At 57.7% G+C, this 24,167-nt stretch overlaps 2 protein-coding genes across 2 annotated transcripts; both read right to left on the reverse strand.

The window, feature by feature from the left end:
• Nucleotides 1-4,204: 4,204 nt before the first annotated feature.
• On the reverse strand, nucleotides 4,205-17,701 carry RBPMS (RNA binding protein, mRNA processing factor). The gene is made up of 9 exons (XM_059471139.1): nucleotides 17,605-17,701; nucleotides 11,641-11,718; nucleotides 11,403-11,441; nucleotides 11,232-11,294; nucleotides 10,358-10,508; nucleotides 9,619-9,749; nucleotides 7,860-7,929; nucleotides 6,473-6,578; nucleotides 4,205-5,875 (listed from the first exon to the last, which is right to left on the reverse strand). The coding sequence occupies exons 1-7, from the start codon at nucleotides 17,665-17,667 to the stop codon at nucleotides 7,867-7,869; spliced, it is 588 nt and encodes a 195-aa protein (XP_059327122.1). The 5' UTR covers nucleotides 17,668-17,701; the 3' UTR covers nucleotides 4,205-5,875; nucleotides 6,473-6,578; nucleotides 7,860-7,866.
• A 2,018-nt stretch (nucleotides 17,702-19,719) lies between these two features.
• On the reverse strand, nucleotides 19,720-21,894 carry DCTN6 (dynactin subunit 6). The gene is made up of 7 exons (XM_059470406.1): nucleotides 21,646-21,894; nucleotides 21,447-21,511; nucleotides 21,246-21,351; nucleotides 20,602-20,690; nucleotides 20,358-20,405; nucleotides 20,127-20,269; nucleotides 19,720-20,035 (listed from the first exon to the last, which is right to left on the reverse strand). Exons 1-7 carry the CDS (start codon nucleotides 21,666-21,668, stop codon nucleotides 19,937-19,939), a joined length of 573 nt encoding a protein of 190 aa, XP_059326389.1. The 5' UTR covers nucleotides 21,669-21,894; the 3' UTR covers nucleotides 19,720-19,936.
• Between the last annotated feature and the right edge of the window lie 2,273 nt (nucleotides 21,895-24,167).

The raw sequence follows: 24,167 nt of genomic DNA on the forward strand, positions 1-24,167 counted from the left end.
GTCAAGTTGAGTAGCCCAGGTGTGTCACATAGATCTCTACTGACTAACTTCTCTCCTAAAAGTTGCTCTGACTGCAGAGTTATTCCACCTTCTCCTCCCTTAAGAAGATCATTCTGGAAGGGGATGGAAAGCAGCAGGGTGGCATATGGTTGAATGAGAAAACTGACATGAGGCGATGTGTACGAGAGCTCATCTATAATTCATCATGATCACTCCAGGCTTTTAGGGAGTGGAGGAGAGTGAGGCCAGGGAGCCCTGGGAAGGGAAGGGAGGCCCTGCACGTGCCTGCAGCCAGTCAGGGCTGTCACTTCTGATGAGCACAGGCGGGCGGTGCCAGGCCACCAGGGAGAGCCGCGCTCCCGCTACCTGCTGATGAGGAGGGGCTGCCTTTGCAGATTACCAAAAGCAGCCGTGGTGCTGACATCTTATTATTTCCAGCTTTGTTGCTCACTTTCAGGTTGTTGCTAATGTACCAGGCCCCTTTGTGTGTTACTGCCTCGGGGGCCTCTGGCAGCTCCTGCTTCTGGGGGAAGGATGGCCAGGAGAGCCAGTGCTCAGTGCTGGCTGGTTTAGAATGGCAAGGCTAACCACTGGCAGCCATCAGGGAGAGGAGAGCTTGGATCTCAGCCTGCTGGTGCTGGCTTCCGTCTGCTGGCAAAGTCAGGGATATAGCAAAGGAGGTGCTCTGGGATTTTATCTCTTCCCAGGGGAGGGAGGGTCTGCTCTGGCACTGTGCCTCAGGTCTATCCTTTGGCTCTGTGAGTGTGTTCTGACCGTGTCAGTGTTGTCAGCTCTGCTCAGGCTCTCTGGACACATCCCTGCCATGCAGATCAGGAAGATTGGCATGTCCCCAGAAGAGAGGGCTTGCCTGGACAGAGCAGGGCTCCCTGGCATTGCATAGCTGTAGCTGCTCCCTTCCCAAATGAGGTGACCGCAGCCTTCACCGCTCCAGCAAGGGCCAGCAGAGCAAGGGAAGCAGTTGGCTTTCTGCTCAGCACCAGGGAGCTCCCATCTGGGCACTGTGTCCAGTTTAGGCCTCCCCATCTATTCAGTCACCCCTCCATCCCCAGGGATGCTGTTTGGAGCTCCCAGGCTGGTCAGGGCTGGGGGCAGAGGGTCTGGGAGGAGGGTGGGGAGCTGGGACTGCTGAATGTGTTGAGCAGGTGGCTGAGGGTGTATCTGATCACAAGGTACAGCAGTGTGAAGGGCAGTAAGGAGGATGATGTGGTCAAATGCTTTTGGCAGCTATGGCAGATAACATAATAGGGGAATGTGGGAAGTTTGGCTTGGATATTAGGAGGAAAACAGCTGGTGGGGAGATGTCTCCATCCATGGAGGGTTCAAGCATTGCCCAGACAAGACCAGGCTGCCCAGGTCTCTTGGTAGCAGCAGTCCTGTTGTGAGAGGGAGGTTGGATCAGAGACCTCCTGCAGCCCCTTGTACCCACCTGTGGCTCTGAGCCCTGGTTCCTTTGGTGCCTCCTGGCATGCTGTAAGAGCAGTTATTGTTTCCCCCAGCTTGCTTTCTGCTGCTTTGGCTTGCAGTGGCCTCTGTGTTACTCAACAGCCCAGGAAAAGCAGCCATGACTCTGAAAGCCCATCAGTGCTTCTGTGGCTGGGATTCACGTGTCGAACAGCTCCAGCCTCGTGGGTTGGACATTGTGCAGAGTACAAGCACAGCAGGGGAAAAGGATGGTTAAGGCAGGAGCTTGTCCTGCCATTAAGTTAATTTTTTGACTATATACCTGCACTTCTGGGCTTGCATCCAAGGCCTGAAGTACTTGTGCGATTTCTTCCTGCCTCCATCAGTTTGGTTGTGTTCTCTATTCCCTCCTGAGCTGGTTATTAATTATGGAGACTGCAGAGATGAAGTCCAGACTCTGCTAACGGTTGACTTCCCAGTGTTTTAGAGACAGCATTTCAGGGACCTGCTAATGGTATTTCTCAGCTTTGCTTTTTTAAGCCCCGCTGTCATCTCGGTTTGTACCCTGAGTGAGGCAGGTAGCAGTGTTCAGGTGTCGGCTGGAGCCTGGCTCTCGGGGCAGATCACATCTGCAGCACCCAGCTCATGCCCCTGGGTTGGAATGTCCTCCTTTTTGTGCTGGCAGGGAGAACAGAGCCTTGCCTGGCAGCTCTCAGACAGTGCAGTGACCCTTGCAGAGTGACACCTCTCGGTTTTCCCTTCAGGAATCAGGGAACAAATCCGTGCTGAGTGCTGTGCCAGGCCCCAGCTATCCTCACAAAGCCACTCATCTCATTGCTCTCAGCCACTGGCTTCCCTCACAGCCTGTGTCTCAGCCTTTAAAGCTGCCTGGCCAAGCCCTGGTGCTCTCACATCTCTCTTCTCCCAGTCTTGTTATTCCTTCTCCCCCTCTCCCAGGAGCGGCCCTGGGCTTGCTCCTCCTCCCTGCCCCATCCGGGCTGCGGGTGCTGCCGGCCTCGGCGCCAGCTCTGTCTGCCCTTTGCCCTCCCTGGCCTGGCTGGTGCATCTCCATTCCTGTGGCAGGACCCCTGTCCCTTCTGCTGCTGCCTGACCATCCACCCAAATCCTCTGAGATGTGGCTCTCCCTCTCCTACCTTGTTCCCATTTCTCTGCTGTTCACTTGTGTCCATCTGACGTGGGGAATTAGCGCTGTGTTTTCTCTCTAGGCCCTGCCAAGCTGTTCCCTGCCTTTGCAGCTACTTCCAGCCTGCTGCTGGTCAGCCAGCCCCTGTGCAGGGATGCACAGGAAGGAGCTGCCTGCATCCCCCCTCCCTGAGCTTAGCCTTATGCTAGGGGGATGGGAACAAACAGACTTGGGAAAACAGAAACAATGAGAGTGCAAAATCTCGCTTTGGTTTTTCCAGCTCTGCCTGTTCATATCCCCCAGGACTTTTCCCTGGTATCGGATGGCAGCTCTGGCATGGGAGTCCCTGATCCTGTTTTGCAATTCTCCAGTGTCAGCCAGCAGCTTGGGCCTTCCTGTAAGTGCCCCAGTGGTCACAGGGAAGGAATGTTCCTCCGGCCGGCCGCAGGGGGAAAGGTCACCGCGGGCAAAGGGGACGCCAGGCGAGCAGCAGCCGTACTGCTCCCACCCCTCGCTGATTAGGGCAACGCTCATCAGCACAGAGACAAAAACAGGCTGGCTTTTGGGGGAAATTAGAAAAAAAAGAAATGGTCAAGAGGTTAAATATTTTGGGCAAGGCCCCACTTCCTGTTGCAGGGCAAATCTGGGAGCAGATGCAATGCCCAGGCAAAGTCCAGGATGTGTGCATGTTTCACAGCTCTCTTAGCTGCAGGATGTTTGCTGCTTAATCCGCTCCCAAAAACATCTGTGTGTCTCTCAAAGTGGTGCCTGGGACAGAGGTTTTGACCAGTTGCTGCTGCTCAGAGCAGCTCTTGGGCTGAGCAGCAGTGTTGTGGCTCCCTTCCCTTCCCTTCCTCCCCCATGCCTGCCAACAAACTCTCTGCTGGATGCAGCTCAGAAGGAAAGCTGTGAAAGCTGTGACTCTAGGTGGCCACAGCGGGATTAACATCCAACATTAAGGGTTTAACTCATCCCTGCCAGCCAGGGGTTTCAAATAACTGTCATGCCTCTTCCTTCCACCCTGGAGCTTGTAGCTTTTTTAATCCTGTCCTTTACACCCCGTTTGCCAGGCTGCCTTTGCTAAGCTGGAGCTTGCTCCTGGCACTTTGTTTTTGAAGCCTGGTGTGTTGGCTGAAGCTCCTGGGGATGCTGGTCACATTTGTCAGGGTGGGAGCAGAGCAAAGAAAGGAGGAGGAATTTCTCGGTTGGGCTTACAAACTGGAGTTTTTCAAAATTCCCAGCATGTTAAAAAAAATACAGAGCTAATCTGGCCCTTGGTCTCTAGGTTACGTTTGCCTCAGCCGAGGCTGAGCTCATGGAAAATTGCTTCCCAGCTCCCGTGCTCTGTGCCAAGATTAGTAGGTTTAAAACTAACCGATAACATCTTTGTAAACTTGGAGTCATTTCTTTAAAGCCTGCTGGTCCTTCCAGCCTGGATTTTGGAGCTTTCCTAGAGATCCAAGAGAGCCAAACAGGACGATGGCATCTACCCTGAAAAATCACCCAGGAGCCTGACAGTGCTTTCAGCTGCTCCCGAGGGAGGAAACAGGCTGATGTTTGCCAAGGCCCTGCGGGGTGTGCTGGGATCCTTCTCCCTGTTCCCAGCCGGATACACAGCACACAGCGACGCTCTGCGCGTAACTTATAATAATCACCGGTTTTATTTTTAAAAAATTACAATAGAAAAGTACCTTTAAACATATTTCCAAAAGCAGAGTAGACAATGTGGAAGCTTCTCTCCTCTCCACGAGACAAAGTACAGGAAATAGTTTGCTAAAAGAGTTAGTCCGTCGCTTGGGAACACTGGTATCGTTCCTTTTGGAGCCGCTCTGAGGTTTGTCTTGGATTTGATTTCTTCTCACATCACTTTTATCAGGCCCATTTTTTACAGAAGACCCCAACGGGACAGTTTCTGATGGTGAAAAACCCCATTTTTTCCTCCCCCTGTCCCACCCCGATGGCCAGAATCTCAGCCATCTTATTGTGGCCCACCCACAGGACAAGAGGAAGGAGAAAGGAAAAGGTGATGATGTTTAACGAGGCCACGAACAGCTGGGAAAAACCAGCTACAGTGAGGCCTGGGTAGCAGCTGAGCTCAGTGTTCCCTGCAGCTGGAATGGAGATGGGGGAAACGCAATGGAAGGAGAAGTTCTGCACCTCCCTTTGCAAGAAACGGAAACTGATAGAGCTTTTGAGTCAGTTTGCTCTCTTCTTTTTCCAAATTCCTCCTGGAGCTAGGAGAAGGAGAACTAGTATATCAAGCAGTCTCTCTGCTGGTACTCTATCTCTGTAAAGGATGTTGGCAGCCTCCCTTCTCATCTTTGCACATGGAAACATGGGAATGCCACACAGAGAGCAGCTGGGCCAGCATAACATCGGCACTCAAACACTGGCCAGGCCAGGCCAGTGCTTCAGGATAATGGGGAGCCCCTCAGGACTCATGTCCAACCTGGAGGGAGCTGACAAACCAAGGATTTGTTGGTATGTTTTTTTATACAGCAGTTTATGTTGCCTGTAACAGCTTGGAGCAGTCATGGCAGCAGCAGGAGGAGGAGGAGGAGGCAAATTGTCACCTTGCTACGTGTGTGGGCTGCCTGCCCATCCCTGATCTGAGCTGTTGTACCCCACTGAAGCTTTGCACAGCAGCTATGAACACAGCCCCAAGGTAAAAAAACCATGGGAAGGAAGTTCCTGGTCGTCCTGCCTGCTGGTCATTTGGTGCAACTGGGAAGAGAGCAGTAATACTGTAGTGTCTGCAGACACCTTGCCAACACAGCCAGAGTGTTGGCACAGTTCCTGTGCCAGGGGAGCACACTTCCTGCAAACCTGCATCATGTGTGTCGACATCCTCACGCTTGTGAACATCGTGCCTTCCACATGCAGCTGCCAGGGCCAGGGGATAATAGGACTCTTCTTTACACACGTTGAAAGTCAAGCACAAAGCCTGTGGTCCGACCCGGTGGAAGATTGTCCTCTTGAGGAACTTTGGTACAAAAATACTTGTTCTTGTTTTGGTTTTTTTCCTTTTACTTTCTTTTTTATTTTTTCTTTCTTTTTTCTTTTTTTTTCTTTTTTTGTAGTCTGCTTTCCTATGGTTCCATTTGAAAAGGCTTTTCAAACACTACAGCAATGCCTGTCAAACCATGCTTTCAGGAGTAACACACTCTTCCTTACAAATATACAGTGTAAAAGAGGAAAATATTATTACTAGGTATGTTTTTCTTTTTTCTTCTAGGAGAGCAGATGTGTGATAGAGGCTGTGGGAAAGTCTTGGAGGAATCCAAACTTGTGTGAGGTTTTTTTTCAAGCCTGAAACAACAAAGAGAGGTGTTAAAAAAAAAAGAGCAGCTGTGATGGAGGAAAAAGGGCTGTGGTTAATCTCTCTTCCTTCGTGGAAGGAAGGAAGCAAGGTAGGGGGGAGAGGGAGGCTTGTTTTGGAAATTTTGTGTCAGGACCCTGCTCTAAGGACAGTTGTTTAGCGGGGAAAGGGCAAGGTGGGACCTGCCTGCAGGGAGAGACCATAGCATCCCTGTCACAAAGAACCCCACTGATCCCACTTTGTTCCTCCTGCTGGCTGCAGTCCCTGGGGCTGGAAGTGGGAAGCCGGGAGTTAAGTGTGAGTTTTGCAGTTAAGAGGAATTCAGTCTCTGTTGATCCAAGGCAGGAAGCAAGGAGGGAGATGAGATTAGCAGGGTAATGAGAGGCATTCCTTGGCTGTGGAAACTCTCACCCCAGATAACAGCCATCCAGGGGAATGACAGGGCCATGGCTCTGCAGGGCAGTAGCTGGAGCAACCCCAGGGCCCTGCCAACCTCAGGGCCTGTTCCTCAGGGACATCATTGTGTTGACTTCCTCACTCCTCTGCCCCTTCCCGAAGCAGCTGAGCCCGCAGGGTGGCATCCTTACCAGCACACTGAGGTCCTGTGGAGAGCACACCAACCCAGTAGCCACTTTGGAAGACTCCATTAATACCCACAAGACTGACTGTAGGCCACCATCACACACCTGAGACCTGTGGGAGGACACGGCAGAGAGTGAGGGACGCTGGCACTGGGGACTGAGGTCAGTTTGCTGAGGGCAGGGTTGATTTCACAGGGACCACAGCTGGCACTTCCCAAGGGGACAGCTTGCAGCTTATTGGGCCAAAGATAGCACTTGGTGGTCTCAGATGTCTTTTCCAACCTAACTGATTGTGGGATTAGCCCTGCCATGATGGGCTCCAGGCAGCAAATCCAGACAGATGCAGGCAGGAGAGCCGGGCCCTCAGCCAAGCCCTCTGTGCCCTTCCCAGCTGGAGGAGCCTGGAAGGAAAACAGGAGGTCCCTGACCCTCCATCCTCACCACCCACTGTGGCTCTTGGGCTGGTGGACCTGTTTCAAGGGGTTTGCTCATCTCCCCTTCCCAAAAGCATCTCTGCTCACATTTTATCTGGAAACATTGGCACGTTGCATATTTTGGAAGAACCATTGGTTCCCAAAGCCTCGCTACTCCCTATTTTTATCTGCTGGGCCTAAAATAGCCAGTGAATTCTTTATGGATCCAAGTCTGGGGCCAGCTGCAGCTGGGGCTGGGCCTCATGCCCTCCCAGCTGAGTGACCTCCAGGGCTGCAGATGCCAGGCAGATGGGCAGAGCAGTCACATGTGAGCATGGGCAGCTGATGCCAGAGCTTTGGATCCATTGGCATTTCTCTACAAGCAGATGTGGAAGCAGGAGTCTTCCCAGCAGGGATTGTTTCTGGCTAGGGTGGTCCAGGCAGGCTGGGATTGCAGGGCAAGCAGTGCTCAGTGTCCACCAAGGCTCTTTTCCCTCTTCTGTGTGAGTCCCCTTTGTTTATTTATCCACAAAGGCCGAAGTTATTTGCAGAGCGTATCTTGCAAGGCTTTTTCCATCCGAAGGGGTCCCAGATGGAATGGGATCATCCCTCCTTCCTGCCGGGCAGCTGGGTGCTTGGTAAGGCTGTGCTTCTTGTTTTGGCACCCCCACCACCCCGGGCTGCCTGGATAGCTTTCCTTAAGGTTTAATGAGGTGATGGTGTCAAGGCTGCCTTTTCCATCACAACACCCCCCTCTGGCATGCTGCCATTCCCTCCTGCCCCAGGACATGTGGGAAAGTGAATGATGGCACAGACATCCCTTTCTGGGGACAAGGAGGGCAACTGGACTTGGGGTGTCTGCTGGAAAGTGGCCGCCCACCCTGAGCTGCTGGAGAGCCTGGGAGTCCCAGTGGGGAAGCTCAGGGCAGAGGTGGAGGTGGTCCCCAGGTGGCCCAGGAGGATGGGACAGCGGCACTCACCCGGCATTCAGCAGAACTGACGGGATTTCCAGCCCTGAGAACCAGCCTCGGAGGGAGGGAGCCAGCGCATCTGCCAAGGCAAGGGGGACACAAGGTGAGAGAGGGGGGCTGGCTGCCCAGCCTGGCAACATCAGGCTGTGGCTGGGCTCCCTTTTGCTGGCTTTTCCCAGCTTTTCCCAGGAACAGGGTGGAGGGAGGTTGGAACAGCAGTACAGCCATCCCAGCTCCAATTCCAACAGTAACACTGAGGCACAGCCCCTGGCATGGCTGCTTCCAGCAGGATGGAGCTGGGACAGCAGCACCATGGTCCCACTGAGCAGGAGTGAGCTCATCCTTCTCAGCTCCTGCAAAGCCCGCTTGAAACAGGGTGGAAAACATCAGATGCCAAAATTTGGCATGCAGGCACTCAGTGCTCTGCCAGATCACTCCAAGCCAGCCCCACTGTCCATCCTGCAGTTCCTGGTCCCGCTGCTGTCTGCAGGATCCAGCAAAGCAGCTCCAGTTTGGATGGTGGCACCAGTCTCCAGCCCCCACCCAGCAAAGCCACAACCCCAGCAGCTGCACAGGAGGATGGGAAGGTACCACCAGCACCCTCCCCAGCAGGCTGATATTTCACATCAGGTAATATTGCTTCTGTCTAACATCAGGTCTCAGCCTGGGTTTTCCCAAGGGACCCTCAGAGCTTCTGTATGCCTGTTTCCTTGGCTGTGCGCTTCCCTGAGCAGGGCAGGTGCTGCCTGTTAGCAGTTATTTGACAAGGCAAGTACGTAGCTGCAATAATATTTACTAACACTCTTCCTATGAACAGCAGGGCCCAGAAAGCTGGAGTTTCATCCAAAGCCTGCACATGATTTGCACACTGAGCACTTTTCATCACCCTTCTGCTCAAACCAGCCTCTGGCTGCTCCAGCTCTCAGTGATGGTGGCTCTGGATAATCTGGCTCAATCCTGGTGGGCCAAGGCCAAAAGCCTTTTGGATGCAGTTTATCTGGCAAATCTGTTTCCATGTGCTTGTTGCCTCCTGTTCATCGCTGAGCTGGAGCTCACGGCAAGGAGCAAAAGCCAGGGTGCTGCCCAGCATGGATGCTGAGGAGGTGCCCTTTCCCCCTTGTGGCAGGGGTCCTTTGCCAGCATCCCCATGATGCTGCAAGGCTGGCACTGCAAAGAAATCCTCTTCCTCCGCCATTTCCACCTCTCCTCCTCTTTCCCCTGCTCCTCTCCCAGGCGGATGGTTAATTTTTAACAGCCCATGCTGCCACCGGGGGCCAGCAGCAGCCGGCAGAAAGCGCTTGTGACGAGGCAGCTCCTCGTCAATAAAAGATGGACCCTCCATTTGTGCTTCACTTCCCTCTCCTCCCCGTGAGAGCTGCTTGCCTTCACACCCCATGAGCAGCACATCCATGAGCAGCATCCCAGCCGTGCTGCAGGGGCAGCCAGGGGTTCTGGAGGCCCCCTCTCACACTGGCAGCCGGATGGTTCAGTGCCATGGGCTTGGGAGCATCCCCAGCTCTCCCTCCTCCCTCACCACCTGCCCCACCACAGGTACCAGCAAAAGTAGGAAGGCAGAGAGAGGAGTCTGGGGAAAGACAGGAACCCCTGCCAGCGTTCTGCTCCATTTGGGAGCTGTCCCTAACTCTCAGGGAGCGGGGAGTGAGTGCCTGTGAGCCGGGCAGAGTTAGTGGTGCAGTGAGCACCGAGGGGAAGGGGGGGGCCAGGGCAGGAGGGAGGGTGAGCAGTGGAGGTGGATGGTTGGAATTACCTGGGCGTGCAGCGAAGCGGGGTAGGTGAAAGCAGGAGGAGGTAGAGCAGGTGCTAATTCCGCTGGGTACAGAGGGTACGGCCCCCACACTTCAGGGCTACTGGGGTAAAGTGCAGGTACTGTGAGCTCATCTGCAAGAGAAGAAGAGGGAGAGTTAATGGTGACCAGAGGGCTGTGACCCTCACTGCATCCTTCCTTCTCCCCTTGATGCAGGAGCAGAGCTGCCCCTGGAAAACTGTGAGGTGCCACCACTGAGAGCTGGCTCACAAAACTAAAACAGCATTCTCCCACTGGGATAACATGAGGTGAGCAATGCTATGGGGCTGGGGATGTCACTCAGAGAGCTGGGGCTGGGTTCCTTGTCTCCACGAGGTTTAGTAAAACCAGGGATTCAGCAGAGGAGAGTGTGTAGCTCATGCCTGTGTGCAGCAGCAGGGTGAGGAGCCAGAGTCTGCACGAGAGAAGCTCTTCCAGAAGTGACAACAGGCATGGAGCACTCACAGCAGGGCATTTCCAAGGTCTCTCCTGAGACCTCACCCTGCTGGCTGTCACCTGTGCCAGGTCCTCTCCTTTGGGAGCCCCCAGCACGTGCCACCGCACAGCAAGCAGGTACCAATGCTTCCAATGGCACCTGGTATTCCCCTTGGCCAACCCCCTCATGATGTCCTCCCTCCTTCCAGTTCCAATATCCCTGGTGCCTGCCAGCCCGAGCCCTGCTGGCAGTGCAGGGGGTACTCACAGGGCTCCCGGGCGATGAACTGAGGTACAGCAGTGGGGAGAGGGGTGCTGGGATTTGGGGTGCCCACCAGCTTGTTCTTGGCCATCTTGGTGTTGGCCTTGGCAAATTCCAGCCGCAGCGTCTGGGGGATCTCGGGGTCGAAGCGGATGCCCTGCGGAAGGGAGGGAAGGAGGGAAGGAGGCGCAGCGGGTGGGCGAGCACCGCCGCGTGCCGGCCCCGCAGCAAAAATAACTCCCCGTTATTTATGGGTTTTTTTCAACTTGCAGCCCTGAAATGAGCTAATTTGCCGGGCCCCGAGGCGGCTCACATTCCTCCGGCATCTTTAGCATCGGCACCATATTTGGCAGTCGGCATCCCGCAAGGCCGAGCTCTTATCCAGAGGGATTAGTGGAGCCAAAAAAAAAAAAGTTTTACGTTGAAAATGAAAGAGAAGGAAAAAAACAACCCCGAACCAAAATGCAGGGAGAGCTGGGAAGGAATTGGAGAACCAGCTCCACACAGTTCTGCCTGTGATTATTTTCAGGTAACTTCACAAGTTGCTAAAAGAAAGTGAAATTTGTTTTTTTCTTTTGCAGACTTAGCTGGGATTTTTCCTGCTGAATAAACAGGGAATACTCTTTCTCATTTGCATCTAAGGCTCAAGTCCTGAATGTTCAAGCCCTCCTGGATGGCCCTGAGAAAGGTGAGAGTGACACAGCCCCCCAGGAGGGAGGATGCAGCTGAGAAACAAGATTGTCTGGAAAGATTGGGATGCCATGGGGCTGGCTGGCATGGGAGGTGCACATCCTAGTGATGGAGGAATTCAGAGAGCCTCTGGGGACAGGGAAACAAGGGGAAAATGGAGCAATGGAATGGCTGAGCCAGGCACACTCACGTTCAGCGCGTTCTTGGCTGCCTCCGCCTCGGAGCGGCTGTCGAAGCTGACGAAGCCCACGGGCTGTGGAGGAAGGACAAGAGCCATCAGTCAGGTTCCTGGGTAGCCCAGAGGAGAGCCCCTCACCCCAGGGAATGGTGGGATGGTTACACCATGTGGGGCAGCTCCTACCTGCTTGGAGGTGAGTTTGATGAGCGACCCTTCGTACCCCTGTAAGGAAAGGATTAAAAAAGGTTTTTGGTGGAGATCCCCACAATTAAATACTAATAACTGAATAAACTGACTGAATTAGACTTCAGTGGGTTGCCAGATGGTGGGATGATGGGTTCCCAAGTGGTCTGGGGCCATGGGGCTGGGCCAGAGGCCAAACCCATGCTTTCAGCCTCCCTTTCCCTCCCCAGAGTGATACCTTAAAGGGTCTGAAGAGCAGGTAAAGTTCCCGGGGCTTGATATCCAGAGGCAACCCGCTGACAAAGAGTGTCCTCACCTGGAAAAGAATAAAGGTTCCTGGGGACCCTCTCTTGTCCCTAACTTGGGGATACACCACGCTCCCTCTAGCCGGAGGGACGATGCCAGCCCAAGGGGAGCAGACAAAAGCCTTAAGCCAATGTGCTGGTGTTGCATCACACTTGAGTGATGCTGAGGTTTTGGGAGGGGTGGCCCTATCCTTCATGTGGCCATGGAGGAAGCTGCTAAGGCACCATGGAAAGGTAGCAGGGACCTGTCCTCACCCCAGCAGTTCTCTCCAGGTTAAAAAGCTCACAGAATCCCAGCACCTTCCTACCCTGTCTGGCCAACAGGATTTCTCCCATCATCCCAAGCAGATCCTGGAAAATGCCTGTTGTCTCAGTTTAATTGCAGCAGCTCATTAAGGACTGGGAGAAGCAAACACGAGCTCTTCCTCCTGGAGGAAAAGCCCTGGTTTAGAGAGGGCTGGATTTAAACAACTTGTGCCTGGTTTGTAAAAGTCACCTTTTTAGGGGTTTTAACCCTTTTTAGGTGGATCTAATTTTATCGTGGTGCAGCGTCCTCAAAGCTGGGATGTTTGGCAGAAATTCTGCTCCCACCACCCTGAGGGGGGATGTGGGGCTCCTCCAGGATGGGCAAACCCTGTGCTGGGATGGTTTTGCTTTACAACCAGCTTGTAACCGGGAGAGCAGTGTGGGGAACTGAATCTGTTGTTCCTCTCCTCATCCCCAAAATCTCGTCCTAACACTTTGGGCTGCTGAAGGGGAAAACCTCCATGTATTTTATTTCATTTTTTTGTCCAGGCACCCTGCCTGCCCCATTCCCTGGGAAAGAGACATGGGAAACAGCCAGAAACAGCCACCCCAGGCCTATTCTTTGCTGACATTTCTTCTTTCTCCTGCAGATAAGCTATCTCCCCCATCTCCCAGCCTGGGAGCAGCAAACATTCCTGCTTTGTGGAACAAAACCTCTGGCTGACCTATATCTATTAAATAACAAAAGGTACTCAGCTGTTTGCACACAGCCCTTGTGTCAACAGCCCCGGTGATACCCATCCTGGGTGCCAGCATTATCATCACCATCATCACCATCATCATCATCATCCCTGCGGGTACCAGCATCCAGGCTGGATGAGATCAGCAGAGAAGGGGTGTCCTCACCTCTTCCTGAGCCAGGGCTACTAGCCTGTCCCCTCTATTGGGACCATCCCCCAGAGCTCCTCAGGGGACCCCTGCCAGCTTTCTGCTTGTCTGCTGGGACCAGGGAGTGATGGAGCATCCCACAGTGTTCAGTGCTGCCCCGTCCCCCAGTGGAGACATTGCCCCAGTTTCTCCTGGCAGGGGCTAGGGAGGGATTCACCTGGAGGATCTCCCCTTGTGTCCATGAAATTCAACCTAAAGAAAACAACCTTTTCCTTTCCTAGGGTGAAAAATACTGGCTTTCACACAGGTCCTTCTGAGCACGGCTGCTGTTCAGGGAATCGGCTCTCCAGACACATGCACCCTCCCAGGTGGGTTTACATCCTGAGCATCCCTGCAGGGTGTCCTCTGTCTCCCTCATCCCTGGAGCCATCCCTGGAGCCATCCCTGGCTTCCTGCCTCTCCTCTCCCTGGGGAGCTTCAGGAAACACCAGGGACCAGTGGGAGGGAGTGGGGAACCCGCTGCCAGTTCGCATCCCTGAAATCCAAACCGTGCATGCCCAAGCCTGCCAGACCATTTGTCCCCAAAGCCACATGGGAGAGAGACAGAGATGAAAGATCCCAAGGAGCCCTCCGAAATTCAGCCCCACAGAGGAAGGGCTTCTCCTCTGTAATGACTTTGTTTTCTTTGCAAGTTCAAATGCTGGTCGGCCAAGTTTGAATCTGCAAAATTATACAGTGGCAAGAGGGAGAAGGGCTCTAAAGGATCCCCCAGCTGGATTCCAGCCCCAAAAGGGTTTTTGGGGCCCAGGACAGGGGATGGGTACGAGCTCCTGGGTGCTCCTCATCTGCGCCCCACAAATGCACCCAGCCCCAGGGATGTTGGAGTAGGTCCTACATGAACAGCATCCTTTTGCTGGGTAACAAGCAGGTGGGATGGCAGAGCAAGGGAGCATCCTTGGGGATAATCCCAGCAGGCTGCACAGATGCCCTTTTGCCAAGGGAAAGATTCTAGACAGAAATATTACTCCTGCCCTTAAATGGAAGGGGAGCTTTGGCCCACAGGGAGGTAGTCCAGGTTTTTTTGTGCTGAAATCCCAGGGATTCAGTCCCCATCCTCTAACAGAAACACTCCTAGGGCAAAATCCTTCCCTGAGAAAAAAAAAAAAAAACCTTATCAGAGAAATGGCCAGGCAGCAGGCACATATCTGTTCTTCCACAGGGAAGAATTACTCCTTCAGAGAGGTGGATCAGGCATGGCATCTGCTCCCAAGGATGTCATGGGACAGGGCCAGACTGACAGCTCTCCAGCAAGGATTAAAGGGCGCTGGAGCATGGGATTCCCCCAGCCTAAACCCCACTGTATTTTTGGACAGCCTGAGCTGTTTCAGTTCTACTGTATGAACATCTTTCAGTTTCTGTTTGGTGGAGTATTTCTCCATCTCTCCTTCTTCCTGGGGTGAAACCAAAGATTTTTTAAAAGTCAGCATGCCAATGTTTGCTCCAGGAGGAGCTCAAAATTGACCACCTTGACTTCCTTCCATGGGCATGGCAGCTATGGGACTGCTCCAAGTCCCTTTCCACACTACTCCTATTCTCCTGCTGCTGCACCCCACAGCTCCCAAATTTCTCAGGGCTGCTGGATCCTACCTATGTTTACATTGAAAATGAAAGAGAAGGAAAAAAACAACCCCGAACCAAAATGCAGGGAGACCTGGGAAGGAATTGGAGAACCAGCTCCACACAGTTCTGCCTGTGATATGTCCCCTCCTGGCTTTTTGTTTTTCCTGCAGGAAGTCTGCCCTTCGTCTGTGCTACTCTCCTCTTCCTTGGAAATCATCTCCATCCCATGCCTGGCCTGTCCCCTCTCACCTTTGCATCCCATATCCCAGTCTGTTGTCCCTGAAATCCTGTATCTCATCTTGGGTCAGTTTAAGGGACGCTGGAAAGGATCTGTGGAGGTTAGGGCCGAGGACATGCAAGGAGAGACAAAGATCTGGGCCAGGAGGTGACTGGGGTCTCCAGAGCATGGATCAAGGATGACCCCAGCATGGAGAGGTCCATGATGGAGCACCAGCAGCCCTCCTCCTCCTCCTCTTCCTCACATGAAGCCACAAGCTAGGTTTGTCTCCTGCAGGTAAGGAGGCACTAGGGGGGCATTTGCTTGGCTTGGACACCCATCACACAGCAGTGCCCAGAGGGATCCCAGAGGAATCCCAGCACCATCCTGGTCCCCTGTCCTGCCCTGCCCTGCCCTGCCCAGACCAGCCCCGGTAAACGTTAACAGGCCGTGGGGAGGCGGGAGGCGTCCGGGTGATTCATCCACGAGGCATTTAATCGCCTCCTTCAGCCCAACTCCCATCCCTCGTCCTTCCGTCCGTGCGTGCGCCCCTTCCAGCGGGGCTCGCTTTAATGCTCCACCAGCCGATGATCCGCCTGACTGCCCGCCGCCTCGCCGGGGAGGCACCGGATCCGGCGGCAGCGGGAGGGCGATGCCACGGGGCTGCGATCGAGCCGTGCAGCCGGGCCGGCAGGGCTTCCCTCCCATTCCCGGCAAAGCGGGGTGCCGCCTCCCCCGCGGCTGCGGGGTGCCCTCCCGCCCCGCCGGGATTAGTCCTGGCATAAATAGTCTCTTGGCTAATGGAGCGTCTTCCTCGGCTGGGTTTAGATTGCCGGGCTGTGTGTACGCATGCCTTGAGCCCGCAAAACTACCCGACATAAACAAGGCTGAGGCCGAGGGATGCCGGTTCCTCCGCCCGGGGGATGCGGGAGGAGCGGCACACGTCTCCGGCCTCTCCACCCGGAGCCGCTTTGCTGGAAAATCGCGGTTCTCTCACGTCCGGTGAAGGACGGGAGCAGAGAAACAGCCCTTGGGGAAAAGCGAGTCCAGAGCTGCCGGGGCTGGAACGAGGAAGCGGCAGAGGAAAAGGCAGTGAGCAGCCAAGGGAGCAGATGGGGGATTGCAACAGAGCGGAGGAGCGGCGGGATCAGGCGCGGGTCACACTCGTCCCTGTCCCGCCTGGAGCTGGCTTCCAAACCCTCCGGACCCCGCGCTTTAAGGAGGAAAGGAAGCAGGAGCACGGGGAGATGCAACACAGGGGCCACGGGGGCAGGTTTTATCCACTCGCTGGGCACATTCCCGCTGGGAAGCATCCCTGGGGTCCCCTCCCCATGGCACGGCTCCCCCGGGATGAGGGATCTGGCATGGGATGGGGACGAGAGCCTCGAGCCGGGCTCTCCGCAGCCATTCCGCTACCAAATAAGGCCTCCGCCGAGCCTTTCACATGCCGTTCTCGCCCGGCCAGAGTGACGTGACCGCCTTCCCAAATTGTTCTGGCTCCTCCGTGGGGAAGCCCCTGGCCCACAGCTCCCCTGCACGGGGGGAGGGGGGGGCACGAGAGTGACGGGGAAGCCCCCGGCGTGCCAGTGGGGAGCGGGCATGAAGTGGGGGCTTCTCCCACCTGGCAGCACCCTGAGTGACCTCTCCCTCTCCTCTTCTGAGGGAACAGGAGGCTGGAAGGCAAGCACTGGGAGGGGGGAGGTGAGGCACAGTAGCTGGACAACCCTTTCCCTGCGCTTGAGCAAATAGGACAGCACCGGCTCCTCCAGCCTGGGCTGGAACAAGTCCTGCAGGGAAAATACCTGCTTGGCACTGGAGCAGCGCGGCTGGCAGGGAGGAGCGGGCATCGCCCACCTCGTGTGTCCCCGGCACCTCCCAGCCGTCCCCTCCGGGTGCTCTCCTTGTCCGGCATCACCGGGTCAGGGGGCCCCCAAGGATGCACCAGCCAGCCCTGGGCCCTCCGGATCCGGCGGGAGCGGAGCGAGGGCTGCCCTGGTTTTGCCCGGTGCACGGTTCCATGCTTTTGAAAAGGCAACAGGCCTCCATGGGTGTCACCCTCTGCCATGCCCAACAGAGCCGCAGCATCATCTCCCACACACCCCGCAAGGCCTCCAGGGGAAAGAACTCCCCGTTTTTGAGGAATCTTTGGGAAGTTTGAAGCCAGAGCCCCCTCTGGAATTAAGCAAATGAAGGCAGGCGGCAGCGGGCGGTGGAGCTGAGGTGATCGATCCCAGCGTTGGCCACCAAGCAGGGAGCTCAGCAGGGAGCTGCTGGAGCAGCCCAGCCGGGTGGAGGCTAAGGAAGAGGAGGAGGCGATCTCAGATCGGAATCTTCCCGCTCTCACTCTCACAAAGTCCAAATTCCCATCTCAAGGTCACGGGCAAAACCAGGAACTTTGCGGCTGGAATGAAGAAACCAGCTCTCACCGTGGTGGGGTGTGGGGTTGGTCTCCCGTGGGGATTGGAGCGTTTCGGACATTTTTGGGGTGAGACCCGTGGGAAAGAGATGCGCGGCCGCTGGATGCACGGTACCCACGGGCACCGGCAGCACCAGGCACCGGCAGCGGGACCGGGGGGAGCCTGGTTTATCCCCCACGCCCAGCGGGGCGATCCGTATCTCGCGTGGGGCTCCCCGCGCCCGCAGGTTCCCTCCGGCGAGGCGGAGGAGCGCTTGCGGCGAGCCCCAGGGGGATGCGGGCGGAGAATAGATGCGTCCCGGGGAGCGGGGATGCGGTCCCGCCACTCGTCCATGTCCCCCCTGCGGCAGCCCCAGGTACCGGGAGCCGGCGGGAGCCCCACGGCGCGGACCCCCCATCCCGCGGGGGTGCGTGGGCACCCGAGGACGGCAGCTCCCGGGAACCGCGGGTGGGGAAGGGGAAGCCGGACCCCCTCCGCCCCAAATCCCCGTGCGTGTGTCCCCCCGGTACCTCCTCCTCGGGCAGGCTGGTGTCGGCGGGGCCGCCCTCCCTGTCGGCGGGGACGCTGCTCATGGTGCGACCGGCCAGGCTCCTCGTCCCGCCGGCGGCAGCCGCGTCCGGGCGGGCGGCGCTGGGGGCTGGTCCCGGCGGCGGCGGGGGGGCCGGGGCGGGGCGGGGCGGCCGGGGAGGGACGGGGCGGGGGCGCGGCGGAGCGGCGGGGACGGACCGGGCCGGGCCGCGGGGGGATGGAGGAGTACAGGGATACGGGAGGAGGGCCATGGGAACGCGGGACGCAGGGCCGAGGACATGGGACACAGTGCCGGGAACACAAAGCTGGGGCCACAAGACACGGAGTTGGGAATACAGGACAATGCTGGAGAGATGGAAGGCAGTCTGGGACATGGGGATACAAGGCTGGGGACACGGGGAGCAAGAATGGGGAGAGGGACACAGCCTCAGGGACATGGGACACGGGCTGGGGTATAGGAGAGGGCTGGGCAGAGGGGACACAGTCCTGGGGACACTGGCACAAGGTTGAGGATACAGAACACCAGGCTGGGGATATGGGCACAGTCCCAGGGACATGAATGCATCACGGCTGTGGGGCAAGGAGGGGACAGTGCTGGGGACACCCAATGTAGGGCTGGGGGCGGTAGAAGGACTAGCAGGGGCTCATCACCTCAACCAGCCCCATCAGGGGGCTCAACCCCTCCCTGCCCAGCCCGGGGACTGCATTTAGGCTTCATGCCTAGGCTGGGCTTTTGCTGAGCCTGGCATTCGTTCTGGAGCTCGGTTTTGGGTCGTTCCAGCCCTGCTCAGTCCCCGGGCTCCCGCAGGGCTGTGTTCCCCCCGCAGCAGCAGCGTGACGGAGACCCTGGGGTGGGGACCAGCAGCTGTGTCCAGCCCAGGCGCCGCCTAGTCACAGTGCCCGGGGCTGCAGGTGCAGGTGACACCGAGGACATCCTGCCCGGGACACAGGGCTCCTTCCCAACGAGCGCTTAAGGTCACCGCGTGCCTTTCTGCGCCTCAGCAGCCGAAACAGCCCTGGGGCACCTGCCCGCCTGTCCTGCCGGCTGCCCAGGGGACACAGCCCGGCCACCCACAGGTTCGCAGCCTGCCTGCAGCAGCGATTCACAGGGCAGAAGCTCTTGAGCCGGGAGGTAGGTGGAAATGAGCTGCACCAGATGGATTTGGGGGAGTGGGAAGTGTCTGGCTACAAGGGCAGCTGACCCCAGAGGGAATCTAGAGCACAGGGATTGATGTAGTCACCCAGATCTGCTAGAGCCTCTGGCTTTTGGAGTAGGTTTTCAGCGAGGGGAGAAATAGAATAAGAATTTAGAGATGTGTTTAACTCCCTTTGTTTTCCCCCTCCACAGGCATCTGCACAAAAAGCTCTGGCTGGACAGCGGGTGGGACAATCCTCACAACCCTTATTTGGACTCAGCTTTGGGGAAGAGCTGCAGCTCCCCAGCAGCGCTGGAACCCAGGTTGGAATCACAAACCAGAAAAAGGGGAGGTTTGGATTTTTTTGTACCCATGAAAGTAGACTTGGGGAGAAAATCCAATTTGCTCCAGGAGATATTGCACTGCTTCCTTGCCTTGAAACCCCCGATCCCAAAACCCCATATCCACCAAAATTGGGGCTCCTCTGTGGTAGTTGCTCATCCTGTACCCTCTTTCTCTCTTTCCTACAGGAATTTCTGCTGCATCAATGTCCATCTGAGCTGGGACACAACGCTGGACTGTGTCACACAGGGACAGAAGGGGAAGTTGTGAACAGTTGGGGACTCTGGTGGGACAGTTGGGAATCACAGTGAGTCCCCAGACTCCAGTGGAACGAGTGGACAAGGTTCAGCTCTGCCCTGGGTCCTCCGGGAGGGAACCCGAGCAGGAGCAGCCTCCGGGGAAATGCGCGGAGGGTGGCACCGAGTGCGTAGAGCCTTTCCCACCCCAGGGCCCCCGTGGATCCGGGATGCGGGGCCGGGACCCCCGTGGAGCGCGGGGTCACACCGCCCTCTGCCGGCGCGACGGGACAGGTGGCACCGGGGCTGTCCCCGCCCCGCCAGCGCCTGTGTGACCCAGGCACAGCACCCCGCACAGTCCAAGGGCTGCGGTTCCCTCGGACACAGGAACAGGAGGTATTTTATTCCCGAAACAGAGCACGAACAGTAGAGTTAATGCATGAGAGACAACAGACTCAATGCAGGTCGGAGATTGCCGGTGGAAGATAAATAAATGACACAAAGAAGGAAGAAATGTTTTGATGGAATGAGGGATGTAGAGACCATACACTTCCCGGAGTGTGTAGTGATTCCCAGGCACTGGAACGTGAGGCGGGTGCTCAGCTCTTGACAGGGGTGGACGCGGTCTTCATGGTCTTCTTCAGGTGGTGATAGTTGGGCAGGATCTTCATGAGGAAATCCAGCTGCAGCGTCTGGGGCTGGAAAGGGAGGGCAGGGGAGGTGAGGGCACAGCCGAGGGGGACAGGAGGTGGCAGCCAGCGTGTCCCCATGGCCCCCACACCCACACACCTGAGGCCGCTCGGTCTGCACACGGCGCAGGCAGTCGGCGCCGTAGATGACGGTGTTCTCCGGGATCACCTCGTAGGTGTTCACGTTGCAGCAGGCCCCGATGATGCAGCCGCTCGTCAGGATCACGTTCCTGCCTACAAACGCTGCCAGGGAGAGCAGAGGGAGGAGTCTCTGTGAGAGCTGTCCCCACAGCATTTACAGCAGGGCCAAAGGCACCGAGCCCAGAGTTACCTTTGGATTCTATGACGTTGTTGTCTCCCACCTTCATCGCTTGGGAATCTACAGGTCTGTGTTAAGTAAAATTGTAACAGACTTTGCTTTTTTTCAACAGGTGAAAAACCCTGATGCCATTTTCAAAGCACCACCCAGCCATGGGCTATCTAAACCCTGACAGAGCCCCAGAGATGTCTCCCCCCCGTGGTGAGATCCAGAAGCACAATGTGCCAGATGGCTTGTCACTGCACAGCCAGGATACAGCACCCAACCTCAAAAACATTGTTGGTGCCAATGACCATGGGCTTGGGCTCCACATCTTCGCTCTCTGGGGTTATATTTTCTGGGTACCTGCGGGAAGGAAGAACAGATTTCCACATCTGAGATAAACAATGACAGTGCTCTGTGTGGCAGCTCAACTTTGTGACAGATTGAAGCCACAGATATCCCACCCAACTGAGCTGAACTGTCAGAATTTTGAGACTGCTTTGGATTAGGATTCTTCTACTCTGTCAGCCTGAGAAGGATTTAGAAAGGGACGTAGAAACCATCCAGTATCTGAAGGGGGCCTTCAAGGAAGCTGGAGAGGGACTCTGTCAGGAACTGGAGCGACAGAACAAGGAGTAATGGGCACGGACTTAAAGAGGAGATAAATTAGGCTACATAAAGGAAAGAAAACCTTTACTGTGATGGGAGTAACACATTGGAATAGGTTCCCCGAGGCAACAGTGGCTGCCCCAACCCTCGAAGTGTCCAAGGCCAGGCTGGACAGGCCTTGTGACTCTGTGGCTTCCCCCCATGCCATAGTGCCACACATGTACACAAAAGCACGACGTCTGGTGATTTCTTTTTTAACAAACTCTACCTCCCCAGGTTTTTTAAGCCCCCCCAGGGCGTCGCACGGACCCGTTGATGATGAGCGCCTGCTCCTCGATCAGGTTCCCCTCTCCGATGACGATAGGCCCCGCCTCGGCGATGATGCGGGCCTTGGGGTGGATCACGGTCCGGGGCCCTGCGGGAACAGCCCGGTGTCACCCCGCGCCCGCCCCGGCGGAACGGACGGGGCCGGGGCCGGAGCCGGGGCCGGGCCGGGGGACAGACCCTTACCGATGGTCACGTCCCCGCGGATCTCGCTCTCCACGCACACCACGGCGCCTGGCGCGATCTTCACGCTGCGGGGAGCGACGGGGCGGTCACCGGGGGATTCGCCCACGAACCGGGAGGGGACGCCGCGTGCCGGGGTGGCCGTGGCAGGGGGATCGGGGAGGGACCGGGAGGGATCGCGGCGGGAGCGGCACTCACTCACCTCTTCTGCGCCTTCTCCGCCATGGCCGCGGCCAGCGGCGCCTGCGCGGGGCGGGGCCCCGGGGCTGCGCGGGCCGGCCCGGCCCAGGCCGCTCCCCCGGGAACCCCGGGACCGCCCCAGGCGAGGAAAGCGGCTCGGAAAGGGGCTCGGCTGAGGCGGGCACCGGGACAGAGAGAGCGAGTCCCGTGTTCAGGGGCTCAGAGAGCGTCCTGCGTGTTCATGCTTGAGAAGCAGACACCGAGTCCCCCAAAAGAGCACCGGGCTCTTTAGGGTACTGAAATAAATAAATAAATAAATAAATAAGGCTTTTTTTTTTCGCCCCTCAGAAGTGGAGACAAAGTTGTATGTTTTTCGGGGGAGTTCCCAGTCCCGCGATGTTGGCACTTAAGTGGAGCCAGCCCCACGCGGGCAGTGTCAGGGCAGTGAAACAAACAAATCAGCAAACTGCAACCCCTGCAAGCAGCCTGTTCTTCATCGTATGCCTCTGCCTTGTTCCTTTCCTGCTCCTGCCCCCCAAAAATAACAAATAGTAAACAGTAAATGAAGCCCTTCACTGAGAGCCTCCCTCCTCTGGGGTGCTGGCAGCTGCACAGGACGCGTGGTTCTCTTCTGTCCAGGTTATCCATGCTATGAAAGTCACACTCTCAGGTCCAGGAGGGAGCAGGAGCTCGACTGTGCCACCCTGCCCCGCACCAACAGCGATGCCACGGCCGTGCGCAGGAGGACCAAGCTCCCCACCATCGCCAGGACAGAAGTAGAAACTCACAGGTTCTCTATCAATGGCCACTTCTACAACCACGAGGTAGGAAATTTTAGGCTTGGCTTTGTCACCCGCCCCCCTCCCTCCTCCCAGGCCTCGCCCCCTCCCCAGACCCCCTTCTCCGGAGGGGGATCCCCTCCTAGTGAGGGGGCCCCTGTTACTCGGACCTCCCACCCCAGGACCCCCCCAGCGTGATGTAGGGACAGCCGGAGCCCCGGCGCTGTGGGGCGCTGTGTTGAACTGCAATAGGGGGACCCGCAGAGCGGCTCCGACCCCGTGTGGGGACCCCAGCGAGGGCGGGGGCGCCGGGCTCCGGCCCTCAGGGCTTTATTATTGCCCGGCACCCCGAGCCCCGCGGCTGCGAGGGAAGAATGAGAGGGGAGGACGGGGAGACAGGAGAGATGGGGATGGTGAGTGAGGACGGGGAGGGAGAGGGGTCGGAGTGAGGAGGGGAAAGGCCGAGGGGGCAGAAGAGGGACGGTGGAGACAGGAGGAATAGAAGGGAGTAGCGGGGAAGGGATAGGACGGCAAGGACTGGGGGGGGGTCGGGTTTGGGAGGAGAGGAAAGGAGCGTTTCAGGGGGAGAGGGAAGGGGGAGAAAGAAAGGGAATACGCGGGGAAGGAAGCAGGGGTAGAGAGAGGGACAGAAGGGGAGGCCGAAGCCTCCGCGCCTTACCTGCGGAGCCCGCACAGGAAGCTCCCGTCCCCACCGTGCTCTGAGTGAGCAAATGCCGGTTGAGGTGCTTTCCCGGGTCTAAATCGCCTGGGCCCGCCCCGCGCAGCCGCCCTGGGGCCCCGCCCTGCACACCTGTGCTGGTACTGCCCCTTGTACCGCCCCTGTTACCGGCCGGCCCCGCCCCCTTCACCTCCTGGCTCCGCCCCTGGCACCGCCCCATGTTCTGTCAGGTCCCGCCCCTGGTCTCGCCCCCTGTGCCCTCAGGCTCCGCCCCCTGCGTCGTCCGGCCCCGCCCCCCGCACCGCTGTCCCGCGGCCACGCGGGGGCGCCGCGCTCGCACCGCGCTCCGTGTCCGCCAGAGGGCGCCCTGCGGGGTCCCGGCACCACACGGCGGCTCCGCGCCCGCACCGGGGAACGGCCGCGATCCCGCACCCGGCAGCGCCCCGTGCCCGCGGCCATCCCGGGCCCGAAACCGATCCCTGGCCCGGTGCCGCTTGGATCCGGCGACGGGGGAGAGGCGGCATCGCCCGGCACACCCCAGCGGCGCTCTGCTCTCCACCACTAACGCGGTGGCAGCGCCCCGTGGCCCCGCCCCTCGCACCCGTGTCGGCCCCGCCCCCCTGTCCTCCCCGGTCCCGGGGCCGTTGCTCGGCGCCGTGCGAGCCCCGCCCGACGGCTGCTCCCCCCGGGGACCGCTCGGAGCCCGGGGCGCTGAGACGGGGCCGTGACCGTGGCCCGGAGTGCGGGGGCCGAGCGCTGCCTGGGTCTGCCGGGGGTCCCGGGCGGTGCCGCCTCTCCCCCGTCGGCATCGGACCAGGATCGGTATGGGGCGGGAGGAGCCGCTCCGGGCCGGGCGTTGGGACCGAATCTGACACCGCCGCTCCCGCCCCGGAGGAGCGGCGGGGAACCGGGGCGGACAGCGGCAGCCGTTCCCCGGTACAGACGAGGAACCGCGGCCAGGATCGGGCCCGGGGCGGGGGCTCCGACCAGCACCGTGTGCTCGGGGGTCCGCCCGGCCCGTGGGCGCCGCCCCCCAGCTGCCCCGGCCGTGACATGAAAGTTTGATAAGGAAGAGTTAATCCAGGA

Source organism: Ammospiza nelsoni, chromosome 4, assembly GCF_027579445.1.
Source record: "Ammospiza nelsoni isolate bAmmNel1 chromosome 4, bAmmNel1.pri, whole genome shotgun sequence".
In the NCBI taxonomy this organism is placed as follows: Eukaryota; Metazoa; Chordata; class Aves; order Passeriformes; family Passerellidae; genus Ammospiza; species Ammospiza nelsoni.